The sequence below is a fragment of the Gigantopelta aegis genome, chromosome 9 (genome assembly GCF_016097555.1).
Source record: "Gigantopelta aegis isolate Gae_Host chromosome 9, Gae_host_genome, whole genome shotgun sequence".
Classification (NCBI taxonomy): domain Eukaryota; kingdom Metazoa; phylum Mollusca; class Gastropoda; order Neomphalida; family Peltospiridae; genus Gigantopelta; species Gigantopelta aegis.
In genome coordinates this window covers 52,912,370-52,929,082 of record NC_054707.1, presented here as the reverse complement: position 1 = coordinate 52,929,082, position 16,713 = coordinate 52,912,370, and the positions used below count along the sequence as shown (strand labels likewise).

The 16,713-nt window shown below is 34.3% G+C and overlaps 1 protein-coding gene across 2 annotated transcripts in view; it reads left to right on the top strand.

The window, feature by feature from the left end:
- The window catches only part of LOC121381047 (mucin-17-like), a 75,825-nt gene extending 61,933 nt beyond the window's left edge, over window positions 1–13,892 (top strand). For both annotated transcript variants that reach the window (XM_041510129.1, XM_041510128.1), the window contains 4 exons: window positions 3,105–3,197; window positions 4,380–4,420; window positions 6,618–6,748; window positions 10,938–13,892. In XM_041510129.1, coding sequence (XP_041366063.1) covers window positions 3,105–3,197; window positions 4,380–4,420; window positions 6,618–6,748; window positions 10,938–11,480 — 808 coding nt within the window. In that variant the 3' untranslated portion in view covers window positions 11,481–13,892. The remainder of the gene's footprint in view (window positions 1–3,104; window positions 3,198–4,379; window positions 4,421–6,617; window positions 6,749–10,937) is intronic.
- Window positions 13,893–16,713: the final 2,821 nt, after the last annotated feature.

Sequence of the window (16,713 nt, the reverse complement as noted above, 5' to 3'; positions counted from 1 at the left end):
TTTTTCGGGGAAAAATAATTGAGCAAACTCATGGTTGGTATCTAAACAACACTATCAAAATAATTAAATTTAAGTGAGGGTACGACAGTATGTCACGATGGTTCAGTGTATTTAGTAGTGGGTTATACATTTAGGGCCCTACTACTTACATCGCCAGGAACGGTGATGCCAATTGCTCAAATACAGGGCATTATCCCGTGTCAGACCGATATCAAAAGAATATAACAGCGACATCTAATCCGTTGTTAATTGATGAACAAAAAAGGTATTATCTTGTATCGGCAGCTGTGGAGCATTATCCAGACTGCTACACGTAATAGGCCAAGAAGAGTCATTGCATGTGCGGTTACCATTAAAGTAAATTGTTTTCCTGATTGCAGATGTCAGCGAAGTGTTAAATTAGAAAACAATAGGTAAATAAAACAAACACTGAAATTCAAAGCATGACTGGGGTTTACTTGATTGAGATTAACCTGTCGTCGCGATTGGTGATTTCAAAGTTCTTAGCCTAAAACATATGTGCAAGATTAACTACCACGTGACGTGTCCAACCAATCAAAACATGCATGTCATTAGAATTATTTCCTGTGCCAGAAACTTGAAAGGGAAAAGTAAACAATGCATGCTGTAACTGTGGCAATGTAGAGATATCATGTTACTGCAGTTTGCAGACCTAGTTCAAGTGGATTATTATTATATACTGATTGCGTTGTTGATATTATTCGATGACAAAATCACAATCAAATTTATTAAACGAACTTTCAGCCGAGAGAAAAAGAAAAGAAAAAAACACACGATCGAGCGATAAGGAGGTGGAGGAAACCACTAGCCCTGCGGGCTAGTGGTTTTGCATTTCTCACTAGCCCGAACTTAAAAACCACTAGCCACGGGCATCGGGCTAGTGGATTTGTTGAACTCTGTATTACAGTATGTTAGTATGAATTTTTTTTTGGTGGGTTTTGGCATGCATTGGAGATGTGACAGACGAGTGAATGATTAGAGGGATTGATGGAAAATTTACATCAAAGAAAAATTACAAAGTTACATGTATTTTCCCCTTCACACAAACACACACACACACACACACACACACACACACACACAGACAGACACATACATGCACACACACACACACACACACACAGACAGACAGACAGACAGACACATGCATGCACACACACAGACACACAAACACAGACACACACACACAAAACCCTTTGATTTACTTTCTCTTTATGTTAAAGACAGGTAGGCCTGTATAATTATTATTTTTATTCAAAAATTCTTTTTACCACATACACGTTATTTATATTTGGTAAATTCTTCTACACTTAACACATTTAGGATTGTATAAAAGTTTATTACGAAGGAATTGTTTATCACTTAGTTTTATTGATACATATTTTAAATACATTTGGGTTTAATATGAATTAGAAAATTTTATCGATCTTCTATTTTGTCTTAGCTCTGTTTTGTCCAATGGAAAGAGGTGATACATAATACTTATATTTGATTACATTTTAATGTATAAAAACACTGTTGCATGTTTTTGTTATATTTAGAAATTTTAGTCTTGATCACATTAAATTTTGTAAATAGACTTTATTCACAAACCGTCACATGTTAATTCTTTTAATGTTTTGAAGAGTTTTACTTGTTAACTGAAATGAATTAACAAATGTCTTGGTTTAAAGGCGAACTCTTAAATTATTGGTCGCTAATAATGCTTAAAATGTTGAAACAAGTCTGAGAGTTGGCAACAAACATTTTTAGAGGCCTGCCCATGATTCCTGTAGTATAGCAGTTTGATATAGTGTGGCTGGAAAAGAGTTGATTACAGTCAAACCAGTGTTAAACAGCCACCAAATAGAGTATTAAAAAAGTGGATATAAGGACAGGTGATTGCTTAATATAGGTTGGTTAGATGATTTGAGAGAATAAAAATTTGGCTTTTTTTACAAAGGTGGCTGCTTGAGCATTGTTACGCAGATAATGCAGTAAATACTAGATGTTACTATTCAGTGTAGTTTAGAAATGACCTTCTTGTTAGAACTGTATTAGTCACCAGGGAACACTCACAAGCTGTTTATACTTTTAAAAACCCCCACCTGCATGTTGTGTTTAGGTGTTCATCCACAAATAGCAGCACTTAATTTAAGAACACATTACATTTATGGATATTTGAAGAGTCCCGGTAAATAGTTTGGTGCTCTTCTTAATCTGATAATCTGCATGGTACTTCACCATAATAATGGGCATGTGAAACTTTAATGTAAGTCTGGACAGAGGAATCATTCTTATTCTATCAGTTTATTCACTGTATGTTGATTGAAACTTAGGTTATTAGAGATCACTGGATTTTGTCAATATTAATTTAAACACAAGAAATGCACAATCATTTATTCACAAAATCCACTAGGCAGTCATTTAAATGAAGCATATGTTAGTGATATATTTACGGTACTTTTCCAGACATGTGATAAGGAGAAAAATATTTTATTAATTTTCATAGTGCACATTAGAAAACAGTATAGAAGAAATGCACCTCTGCCCTTACATGAAATTACTGACAGTAAGATTAGCTCAACTACTAAACTTAGGACTCGAAGTGGACTCGAATATTAGCATAGCATACATACAAGTTGAGTCCAGGTACAGATTTGAAACATTATCAGAAGTAGCTAGTCCAAGTGTTTGGGTTTTCACTGTTCCTGCCCAGTTCACCAAGCCTGGTATACTAAATGCTGTGATATGTGCTGTCTTGTATTGAAAAGTATGTATAAAAGATTCTTTCCTGATGAGGCTACTTGCTTGTAATATAAATTAAACATATTAACAAACAAATGAGTTGATTACTTTGGTAAGAAATTGTATAGCCAGAATTGTGGTTACACCACAAACTTTATTTTTTGCAAAACTTTATATGGTTATTCTTTTCGCATTTGAATTCCTGTTACATTTACATATATGATTATTAATTTACTAACATGATTGCCATATATCAGCCATCTCACATATTAAAACTAAATTAATGTAGTGTATTATTACTTGTTCATGGGCTGTTGGATGTTAGTATTGACTTTGTTAGTGATACCATTTTTCAGAAACAAGGTAACTCCAGCATCCAGTCCAAGGGAGACACCTCACAAGAAGAAGGGGAAACGATCCAAAGATGTTGAGATGGAGGAAGGACTACAGTGAGATTTAAATACTAAAGTAGCTGATAATCACTTTGTTCATCATTGTTTTTCTTGATTTTGTTACTCATCTAGATTCCGATATTTGGCACTAGTCACAGTCAAAATTAAAGCAATGTTAATTGTTTTCGTTCCAGTGTGAATGAAAAAAACTAAACTTTTTTGGGTGTTTTTTTTTGTTAATTAACAATTTTGCTTGTTTGTTAATTAACAAATTTATTTTTATTATCACATTATGTCTTGTGTAATACTTAGCAATGGATCTTTAATATGCACTCTGACAAGTTATCACATACCACAACATTTGATGTACAGGATTCTGAGAATTGAAAATTTGCATAAACCATTTATGGGTTATCCAAAAACAAATTCAGGTAACCCATCATGATCATGTAAATGATGTCATAAATTCAATGCCGAATGAAAAATGGGTCACACAAACTATACTTACATGTACACAAGCAACATGTGAACGAAACTTTCGCTCTCGCATTTATTAAGAGGCCTGAGGCCCAATTCACAAAGCTATCTTAGGCTCTGTTAGACAACAAAGCATTCTCTTTGCAAGTCTTTTAGCATTGTACTACAAGATCACAATGTGGCGAGAGAGTAGAGAATTAGGCCTCTGATGTACTATATTGTGATCTAAGATTAGTAGTTTTTACATTAGACGGTTATTTACAGTTCAGCATGTACCAGTAGCAATGTTTAGTATGACCTCTGTATATGTGATATCAGAGCATGTGCTTGAAAAGTTTGTTGGTAGCCATTTTTGGAAGTAATTAGTAAATGTTTTGGAAACTAATGGATATGTGTTTTGGTTGTGTTAAACATAACAATTGGTTGGGAAAGGAGGGAGGGAATGAGTGCACCAAGGGTGATTGATCCTACGACCCACTGCTCCTTAGGTAAACTGCAAGAGACGCAGTATATCATTATTGAGAGCAGAAACAGTTTAATTCTGTTTAGTCTGTTATTCATGAACCAATACAAAATGTAGTATACTAAATTTACATTTCTTTAAATGAATAACTAATTTGGCTTTTTGTGCTTCAATACATTGTTCAACACATTTGTTATAAATATATTTAATACTTAAAATTAATGGTGCATCTTATGGTGGCTAGGTATTCTGTTTGTGTGCAACAGAATAATGAGAAATATTTGGCTTGTAATTTTCAGAACAACTAGCCCAGTTCCTGCTGCTGAACCACACATTGAAGGTACGTTTTATCTTTATTATGCAATACATGTATTAGAACTCATAGATTGTTAGCTGCTGGAATACAAACTTGTAATCACAATAACATGTCTAAGAAAATTAAAGTGTCATTTTTAATATATAAACTGTTTGAAGTATTAACATGTTTAACGGCATGCATTCAACATGTATGACAGCAATGTCTGGAAGATCTGTAACTTGTTATTTTTACTTTGTAAAATCTTTGAACCAAAGTAATAAAAACAGACCGACAATGCGTGTCAATTTGAATACACATGCCAGTTCAGGGCCGAAAGACATGTAGGCCATCTCAAGGGCTGAGTTCAGCCAGACCAAGCGAAAACAAAACGTTCGTTAGACTGGTTTGTGCACTTCACGTTAAACCAAATGGACACAACGAACACCAATCAAATAGTTCGCGAACGTTAGGAAGAACGTTCTTTGGCTGAACTGAGGACAGCTCTTGGCACGAATATACGTCACGCTTCAGAGTCAGCTGACACCCGCGTGTCAAGAGACATCGTTGCAGACATTAAACAACACGATTACGCAAAAGTAAATCTTGATGTAAATTTGTAGAAAAAAAATAGTTATTCGCATCAATGAATACCTAACTGCAGTTTTTGTTTATTCTTTTGTCTTTGTTAATTTCATACCCATGGTCGAGAGCACGCATGCAGATTGCGATCGCCGGAAATGAACATGCAGTATTTAAATTATACAAATTGCAGTTAAATGTACACTGAATAAAATTAGTTTACAATAATCATATTTGTTAGATAATTTTAGATATAAATTTGTAAGACTGTGAGGTGACATTTAATAAGTTAGCTGGATTTTAAAAAGACCGTAAATTTTAATTTTATTAAAGGATTTTTTGTTTAAATTTTTTTTTTTTTATAAATAAATGGGAGTATACTGTGAAGTTGGCATTCTTAGCCTAGGTATTTTGTAAGCAGAAATCACAACAAGCATTTAACACGACGCTGAAATCAACAGCAACAACATGGCACAAATTATGAAATTGTTTGGGGTGGGGAATTGATGGGTCACTTAAACAGAAAAGAAAAAAAAAGTTATTCAAACTAACATAAAGATTGCTATTTAAAGAAATAATGAGCTCTATAAAAAAGAAAAGAAAAAAAGCTCTCAAAATTTTATTTGGGAAAAAAGGAAGAAAGAAAAAACACCACCATCCATAAACATCCACCCACCCCCATATTTCTGTATGTTTGTTAATTTAATGTCATAGGCCTTAGAAGTGGGGGTGGGTGTATAGGGTACTGGCTTCAAACTCTGAAGATATTGCATAACCCCATCCCAGCCCCACCCCCGCTGAAAAACTCGAAGTAATATAGTAACTGCCCCTACCCCCATTGAGGTTTTGTTATTCCTATTTATTCCAGTTTGTACACAATTAGCTGAAAAAGATACATTTTCATAATCATATATAAATACTCTATACAGTACTGCGTAAAACAAATTTGGCTAAAGCATTTTCAATATGGCTAATAAAAATTCCATTTGGCTAATATTTTGGCTACATGTATTTTGGATCCAGGGTGAGCCCTGATGGCAGTATTACGACCACTGTATTTGCATCATATATCAAGTGGCCCCCCAAAAAAATATACCTTTTGAATATTCAACTGTATAAATAATGTGTGGACTGTAATTTTGATTTCACACCCATTATTTGCCACCTTCAGTGAAAAAGTGAAAAATTTAGGCCTATAGGTGAAATTTTGTTAAACTAGCAACAGATTCAAAATTGTAAGTAAAAGGATGCAATGCTTATTTTTATTTGACTGTTTGGCGTTGCATTTTTTAAAATTACAATTTTGAATTTGTTGCTAGTTTAACAATATTTGACCCATGGGCCTCAAATGTTTACTGAAGGTGGCAAACATCCATATAGTAATGAGTGTGAGATATCAAATGTTTACTGAAGGTGGCAAACATCCATATAGTAATGAGTGTGAGATATCAAAGTTACAGTCTTCATACTTTTTAAATACTTGCATATTCAACAGGGTTTTAGGGTGCCACATGATATAGGCAAAGAAGAAAGAAAGAAATGTTTTATTTAACGACGCACTCAACACATTTTATTTACGGTTATATAGGCAGTACACATTATTGCTTTTCTGCAGTTGTTGTCAGTCAGTGGTGATAACAATTATTTGTTTGTTTTCCAGAAAAGAGGCATACTCCGATATTTCTGAACCCCACCTATTCTACCAGTCATTCATCTCAACCAATCTTGGAAGCATGGAGTCCATACAGGGCTTCTGATGAAGTGGCACTAATATCATTACCATCAAAACAGGTTCTTACTAGACTCACTTCTATTGATTATTATAATTATGTCCAGTCAGATACATATACATGGAATTGGAAATGTCTTTTTCACATTAGTACACTGGCCTCTTGCTTAGGTAGTCACCTTTGTTAACAGGTTACCTTCCTATTCTCCCATAGCATCTACTGAGCGTGTCACGAGTCAGTAATTTTGTAAAGGATTTAATAAGATGTTTAAACTTTAACCAAATTTAATAACATAAATAATACATACATAAATTCAATATTACTAAATCCCCACCCTTTCCCAACTAAATATAATGTCCTTCGCTGTTCTTCATCTGTATCTCTAATACTTCCTCTAGTGTCTCTAGTACGAATACCCACACACCCCACACACACTCACACACACAATCTCCAAGCCAGGCAAGAAACCGCCTGATTCTGCCCAGGAACAGCCCGCCACCCGGCTCCATCCACCACGTTAACCAATACACCACAAGGCCAAGCTCAGGAACAGTCCGCCACTTCACCACCACCGCCACGCCGGGTCATCAGTCGTAAGGGTAATTCATCATAAAGTCATCGGTCCCCTAGGCTTGGCTGTAAAGACACCAGTTACTCTCTGCCAGAGTGTCTGCCCTTGTTTCTCCACCCCTTGGTACCCGATGCTAACGGCCGCTCTCCATCACTCACCCTCTGCCCGTGCTACAATCCAATATAAATAACTCTTGTTTAATTTTTTTTATTAATTCCCAAACTCCTAACATTATTTCAATAACCCCCTACAACAATATACTTCTCATGCTACATAATACAATATACATACGAGATACACTATGTGGTAGAGCATATAAGGATATAACATATAATACTATAAAGATACAATGATACAATATAAGATAAATAAAGATACAACATCAGACATCACAGTGACATTCACAAGACCATTCCTGCCTGCATTAGGTGGACGCACCTTTACATGACAAATTAATCTTTATACACAATAAATAACGTCTTGCTCTCTCTGGTCTAAATGTGAAAATGTCCCATCAGGGTGTATACTACCAAATCAAATCCCATAGATGACAATAGTAACATATGTGGCTAAAATTCCTACCTGCAACGTATCAACCGACATAAACGCCAGGGATATAAATACTACCACCCCTTACACTTAAAGTGAATCAGAAAAAAATGGGGGTCAAGCTGCTCGTTTCTGAGATAACGGGTAGCGTCTATGACTACCCTAGTTTCGCACAAAATTCGAGTACTTTTTTTTACAGGTACCCCATACATGTTTCAAGCACAAGGCTACTTGACACATTGGTACTAGATGAAATAAAATTGCACTTTTTTTTACCCAGATGAAACTATTATTTTTTACAACCAACACTCACATTTATAACCAATTGCAAGACTTGTGGTGTTCACTTCTCTATCAAAAGTTCGGTGCACCTCGAACTTTGACCCAGCCGGAAGTTATTTGGTTTAGTACTACCTATACTGATAACATACATTTTTCAAAAAGTGTCCAGCTATGTGTATTTATGACAACCAGGATCTGGTGTATTCTGACATAAACTGACAACCTCACTGAAACTGTTGTTTCTACAGTGCACCTAATATAATGTACACCTCAAAAAGCATATATATTGCATATAGTTTTGTACAAATGCAATATGTCATATTAAACAAAATGTTTTAAAATAAAACTCCTGAAGATATTTACTTTCAGTTGGGTGTGTGTACTCAGGTATATATGTAGAGACAACAAAGATAGTCAGAGTACCTCTACCCCTTTAAAGAATTCCATTAAAACACATGCACTTGATTGACCCCTAGATTATGAAGACCTTAACAGGCACATCAAAGAAATATCAGTATTAAAAAAATACACTGTCTAAGGAAGGAAACACAAACATGACTGTACCTGTATGAAGTAATGACTTAATGTCCTGAACATTAGTGTTGGGAGGAAATCCTGTATGCTGGGTGTGGGTGTCTTCAAGTTACCAGATGTGGGAATTTCAAATCCATCGGCCATGCTGATTTTCATAATGAACCATCAAAACTATTGGCAGCCACCAATATTCCTGACTATGTTTTATTTATAGCCTACTGTAGTTGGAGGTTTTAATAGTTGTGATATCTGGAATAATCATGCAGCTTTAACACATTTATTTTTGATTAATTACTGAAAAAAACTATTTTTAAATGATAAAATTACCCGAACATCTATTTTCTTGCATTATTTTCTAATCCGGATGAATACAATATGTACATTAGATGTATTCCTACAATCTGTAATCCAGCATTTTATTTAGCTAGTAACATTACTTAATCCAAGGCAGATAATCAAATCTGAAAAAAATGGTTCTGAATCTAGTATAAACTCAAAATGCTTTTCATGAGAGCTAACTAAGTGATTATTAAGAAAAAAAAATGATCTGGAGATCTAAATATATGTTTAACAACCTTATTGTTATGTACAAATAAGAAAAGAAGGCACAATAGTGACAACAAATTTAATTATGTTTTTGGTAAAGTTTTTCTTCAAATTTACTTTAAATTTTGCATAAAACTACGAATTTGTCTAAAATATAACTTAGCACCCTATAAATATGTCAAAATTACAATAAAAATCAACTTCTTTACAAATTTGAGTTTTCAGAATTTCATACATAAAAAATTAACAATGTTAATGAAAACTAAAGACATTAACCCACTATTGGCACATGCTATTTTTAATAAATTGCTATTTAATAAATTGCTATTAAAATCTTAGTTCAGGTTGCCTATATATAAAACCATATTTAAGAGCAGTTGTATATGGCAAGTCAAATACCATGTAAAAAGAAATTATTGAAATCTTTACAGTATGAATTATAGGCCAAAACCAACTTTTCTTCAGTGCTAACTTTGATTCAAACTCCATTCAGAGCCATGTGCAGAGATTATTGTCAAGGTCAAGGTCATTGTGAACTTGCATGATCGAGTGATGGCTAATTAATCAACCAGTGTAGTTTAATTAAATAAAATGACAAAATCATAATATTTTTTATTATGCACTGAATATGTACTATAGGGTGTATACTACCAAATCAAATCCCATAGACGACAATAGTAACATATGTGGCTAAAACTCCTACCTGCAACATATCAACCGACATAAACGCCAGCGATATAAATACTACCACCCCTTACACTTAAAGTGAATCAGAAAAAAATGGGGTCAAGCTGCTCGTTTCTGAGATAACGGGTAGCGTCTATGACTACCCTAGTTTCGCACAAAATTCGAGTACTTTTTTTTTACAGGTACCCGATACATGTTTCAAGCACAAGGCTACTTGACACATTGGTACTAGATGAAATAAAATTGCAATTTTTTTTCACTCAGATGAAACTATTATTTTTTACAACCAACACACTCACATTTATAACCAGTCACAGGACTTGTGGTGTTCACTTCTCTATCAAAAGTTCTGTGCACCTCGAACTTAGACCCAGCCGGAAGTTATTTGGTTTAGTACTACCTTCAATAATTCCACCTCTCTCTTTTATTAACTGCTTCTCAAATACCAAGGTAAACATTTTACTCACTGGCAATCATGAAACACTCCTGCGGTCTTAATAGCTATAGTACTCACTTTGTTCCCTTGGTCAAGACTTCGCGGTTGACTGACTATAGCTTGCTTTCATTTACACAATAAATACTACTGGACAATAAAACTGCAACTCTTGTCAAGTAATCAATAACTGTGATAAAGGCTATACTCGCTCACAGCATAATTGCAACAACTTGTTTTTATGAACTTATAAATATTCACTACATCATACAATAAAATTACTTCCAGGGTGACATGTGACAGAGTGAAAAATTCTTGGCGTTAAGATCGCTTTGTAAAACAGGCCGATGGGTTTTTTTTTACATTGTATTAAGCAGCCACCTGTTTTAACAAACTGTTCTAAATCACCTAACAGTACAAAATATATATAATTTTGTTTCTGGTTTTCACTCATATAACTCACTATAGCAGCTGCTTAACATCACTTTAGCTGTATATTTTTACTCCTATAATTAATTTTGTGGCTGCTTAACATCAGTTAAGCTGTATGTTTTTACTCATATATATATTTCTTTTCTGTTTCACTCATATAACTCCCTATATGCTTAACATCACTTTAGCTGTATATTTATTTCTTTTTTGTTTCAGACTGATTTAAAGACAACTCCTACACAGGAGCCCATAGCCACTACCACATTCAACGAGTCATATCCCACAAGTCTCCGTGACAACTACTACACTACCGAACCTGCTAAGCCTATTTTTATCAGGACAGCGGACCTGGAGTCCGGCCCAGATGTCAAATCACCACCACATTCCAAGCACACGCAGTACAGTGGCCTAGGATCTTCTGGCAAATCATCCATTCTGAAATCACCAGGACTACCTAATGGTGATGTGACAGTCTATCCTGGGATGCAGCAGTTTGAAGACATTCCACTGAACTCGCTATCTGCACGGAGTACACACAGAGATGATGATGGCCATGAAAAGCTGGCATCATCTAATGGTGGTGTTGTGGAACCTCACCGGCCACCGGCCAAGGACTGGGGCAGGGATGATGAAATTGATGTCGTTACGCAGAGCCTGAAGCCAGGGGTTGCCCCAACTCCTCTCATTCGGTCTCTTCGCGAAGAGCTGGAACATCTGTCAGGAAAACTTCATGTGTATGATTCCAATGTGAATGTATGACAAAGCTCAACTTGACAACCATGAAATTTTTTGAAAATATCACATATATGTGACCATGTCTGCAAGAAAAGATACGAATGAGTGAAAATTATTGAATATGTTTGGACAATTATTGAGAGTATAATGTCCATATATTTCTCTTTCACAGATGTGGTCATATCAGTGTGAAAATCTCAGGGCAATGCCAAGCCTAGCAGGGCAGTCAAAAATGAACCAGGGCACAGTAATATTGGGTCTAATAAGGTAAACTAAAAAACCAAATTCCAGTTAAAACCTAGAGTCTGACTACAGTGAAGATGGCATAACATTCACTGTCTGTCTTTTTGTCTTGAAGATGTGTAAGTGTTCATGGAGTGGGGTTTGTGGAGTTACAGCTCATCATCTAACATCCTAGATTATGAATCTATATATTTAGTGTTTACAAAATAAATTGGAAAGGTTGCGTTGCGTAAGTTTTTAACATGCTCATATACCACAGAGGTTTCGAGCATGTCTGCCCCGGAGTTTGATCTCCGAAAAGCCAGGGACCCAACCCGGGGAAGATATTGGAAAGGTAACTGCTTCAAACGACAATGCTGCATCTAACAACCATGATGAAGAGGAAATACCAAGTGCTGAATTGGATGCATCTGGGTTTTTGTCCTTGTTAATATTTAATTATATTATTGTATGTACGGCCATAAGCCCATAAATAATATATTGATATTTGGGACCAGTTGTTCAAACGATTAGTCAGCTGTTTTGGAAACACAAAATAGAAGCATTTATTATGATACATATGGTTAAAAATATAGATTATCACACTACAACCTTCCATAATAAAGGTAAAACAAACGGTCAGTGTAAATAGGGGTAAATAGTTGTAAACATTCTTAAAGGTATACAGCATTGTAGGGTATTTTGGGTTAAAACATGGTTTATTATAAAGGTATACACCCTCTTACAGCATTGTAAGGTATTTCTGGCTAAAACATGGTTTATTACTGTAAATATTAATTTCTTAACATCTGAACTTTATTTTTGAATGCATAATCGCATACAGATTCATCGACCATTCCCCAGGTCAAAATTTTTAAACATACAGAAACAAGTAAATAATTGTGGTCATGATCATTAATTACAAAAAGACTATTATCTAAATCTTTTACAGGCCAAATGGACACATCAGCATCAGGGGCTGCATTTACAAAGCCTGTTTATGTCTTACATGTGTGTAGTTTTACAATGCTTAAACACCTGCGTTTAAACAAAAAAACTGACTTAGTAAATTTGGCCTCAGATGTTTGTTTTAAGTTCCTTTAACATTAGGACAATGAAGAACTCTAAAGAAGTACAGAAATGAATATTCTAAGTAATAAACTAAATTTCAACCAGAGGTTTTGTAGTGTATAGTTAGAGAAATACTAGAAGCAAGCACCAAATATTCTACAAAGTGCCCAGACTGTGGCATTAGTACAACTGCAGTGTTTGACAAATGTTTCAGAAAGTCACTAGCCCTCGCAGAAGCCTTGGCTCGTGTCCTATGTATTATAGTAATTTGGTTGAGAATTTTTACTAGCCCAGACCAACAATTCACTAGCCGGGACCAAGGGCTAGTGGATTTGTTGAACCCTGCAAGTGATAGAGAATAACAGGTGTCTGTCATGAACAGGCATCAAAGACAAACAACTATTGTTGCTGGAAAGACCAGGACTGTACAGAGATGTGGATGTTAGATGAAGTTGTTAGAATAATGCCATCACTGCAGGAGGAAAATATGAACCTCAGATGACCAACATTGTTTGGAGACGAAAGTACTGAATTGGATCTAGTAGATCCGTAATTTGCTCACTATTCTTTATAAAATGTAATATAATTTTATTATTTTAAGAATACAATGACCAAAAAGAGGTGTCAAAATTATTATATTCGATGTATTTTTAGTCTGTGCCCAATGACAGAATGATAGTTTTAGCCTTGTGGTGTATTTTTATGAATAGGCCTACCTTGATCATCACCATCATCATCATCATCATCATTTCCTTAGTTTTAAATATTTACATACTTATATATTTACATACTTATATATACATGTATATATATATATGCAGACAAGCATCTCATTTACTAGAAGTAACAATATCTCTTACTAAGAATAGCCCATGAATTGGCGAAAGCGGGTTTCCTCTCAAAATCTGTGTGGTCCTTAACCATATGTCTGACGCCATATAACCGTCAATAAAATGTGTTGAGTGCGTTGTTAAATAAAACATTTCTTTCTTTCTCTTACTTTCTAGCTCTTTATATAATCTTCAAAAAAAAGTAGAGGAACTCTAATAAGAATTTACAATTGCCAGAATTGTAAGGTATATTAGCTGTGGGGAATGGTTATATGATAATAGTGAATTAATTGGGCAAACATTACAACCAATAGTTCAGTATTACAGTAGGTTTTATGACCACCAAAGATCTTGAAGGATGATTGGGGTCAGAAGTGAAATTTGAAAGTTGACGCTTTTTAATCAGTAAATTGCAAATTCAAACAATAAAAATGACTAAAAACAAAACAATGACAACTGTATGATCAACAGAATGAAAAAGATTGACAGAAATAATGTTCCACAGTGATTAATGGACCTTCCTGGAAATTGTCAAAATCGAGAATGACACCCCACACACGTGTACGGGGCAACTGCATGATGCATGTGCAAACTATGGAATGTGTTTCGGTGTGTTGATAAACAGACCTGAATGTTCTTTACTAGGATGTCTGTGGTCTAATAGTTGATATTAATATTTCTGGTTCCCCTACTTTTTTTTAAGAGTATAATTATATGTATAGCTCCAAATGAACCGAAGGAAGAAGTCAGTACTATTAAACTATTTTCACATTTTGGAGGGATAACGGTGCTATGTTAAAGTTGTAATAATGATGGTTTCTGCCAAAAATATTTAGTAAATTTTGCTTTGAAACTTTATATCTTCACCTATATGCCTATAAATATTACAAGCAAATATTTCCATTTACTAGTGGAATCTTAAGAGTATATTGATCACATGCATTAACTAGTGACGTTACTGCTTTATGCATACACATTCAACACACCATACAATATTTAGCCACAAATTATTTGGAAAACCTCTCTTGTCATCCAGTACAAGACTTTAATAAAAAAAAATATTATTCTTAAGTTAATTATGGAAAGATTATGTGTGGGATCGATTAATTTTGTAGTTATTTATTACATATAAATGTGAAAATAATGAAATATTGTAGTTTCAACTTTGACATAGGACCTTTAAGACTGAAAAACATAATGACCATTTAAGATTTAGTTATACATGTAGAATATAATAATGGTACATTTTTCATCATTTCTTGATGTCATAGTGCTGAAATTTACGCAAACATTGGTGTGGACATTTACTTTTATGACACCCGGAGTGCTAATTATTTATGACATAATTATATATTATATTATATATGTGCTGTTCAGAAATGTTTTATGTATAACAGTAATTCCAATGAACTTCATGATTACATGTATAATTAATTACAGGAACATAATATCCATTCCAACATGTTGATGGCCATCGATACTTAAAATTAATGGTAGATTTTTAATTACTTTTGTTTCAGAATGTGGGTAGGGGGTGGAATTTTTATTTTTTATTTTACACATTTGAAATATTGCACATTAAGCTATTTTGTTTTTGCCAATAAAACAAATGGAGATAGGGGTGGGCCTTTATCCTATGGGTGGGAGGGGATGAAACTTGAGGGTGTAGTTTATTATTGCCATAAACTGAAATTCCATAGATGTATATATATTAATTAATTAAATACATGTACATATATATACTAATTAATACATGTACATGCAGTCCAAAATAAGTATATAGTCCTTAAAAATAACTTTCTTGATTGAAGCCTTTTCCATTTTCATACAAGTGTGTATATGGAGTCTAGACCTTGCATGCTTAATCTGTGTATGGATTATACATCTATGTATTCTTGGGTAATAACTGTTGATAACATTGTGCTCCGGTGTCTTTCAACATTTCTTTAGCTTCTTCATTTTGAGAACAAATTTTGTTTCCTTTTCTTTCTCTTTTTGAACTGTTATATATTTGACTGTAGCTTTTTACAGGTAGGATTGTAACTGAGATTGGTGTTTGTACAGTGAAAATGTAAAATATATTTAAAACTATATATTATGTAAATATACAAATATTTATTTTTAGGGTTGTACTCATCAGAACATAATCTTTTTAAGATTACTTTTAAAAAATAGGCAACTAATAAAAAAAAAATCAGTATATATTTTAACCAATATTATTTCAGATATGAATTTATATTGTAGTATTATTTTTCACATTTTATAAAATATATTTAAATATATACATATCCATTTCACTAGTCAGAGGCAAAAATATTTGTTAGAAAACTGTTATTCCATTTTAACATACATTATTAACTTTACTGTAAATAAAATTTTTAATTTGAAATGTGTTCTTTTTATTTTCACCCTTAATTGGCTGGTAGTTTAAGTCAAGTAATTATTATAGTTCTTTTCATTAGGCCAATGGGGAGAGACATGGCTCCGTCAGTAAAGTCAAGTAATTACTATAGTTCTTTTCATTAGGCCAATGGGGAGAGACATGGCTCCGTCAGTAAAGTCTAGTAATTACTATAGTTCTTTTCATTAGGCCAATGGGGAGAGACATGGCTCCGTCAGTAAAGTCAAGTAATTACTATAGTTCTTTTCATTAGGCCAATGGGGAGAGACATGGCTCCGTCAGTAAAGTCAAGTAATTACTATAGTTCTTTTCATTAGGCCAATGGGGAGAGACATGGCTCCGTCAGTAAAGTCAAGTAATTACTATAGTTCTTTCCATTAGGCCAATGGGGAGAGACATGGCTCCGTCAGTAAAGTCAAGTAATTACTATAGTTCTTTCCATTAGGCCAATGGGGAGAGACATGGCTCCGTCAGTAAAGTCAAGTACTTATTATAGTTCTTTCCATTAGGCCAATGGGGAGAGACATGGCTCCGTCAGTAAAGTCAAGTAATTACTATAGTTCTTTTCATTAGGCCAATGGGGAGAGACATGGCTCCGTCAGTAAAGTCAAGTAATTACTATAGTTCTTTCCATTAGGCCAATGGGGAGAGACATGGCTCCGTCAGTAAAGTCAAGTAATTACTATAGTTCTTTTCATTAGGCCAATGGGGAGAGACATGGCTCCGTCAGTAA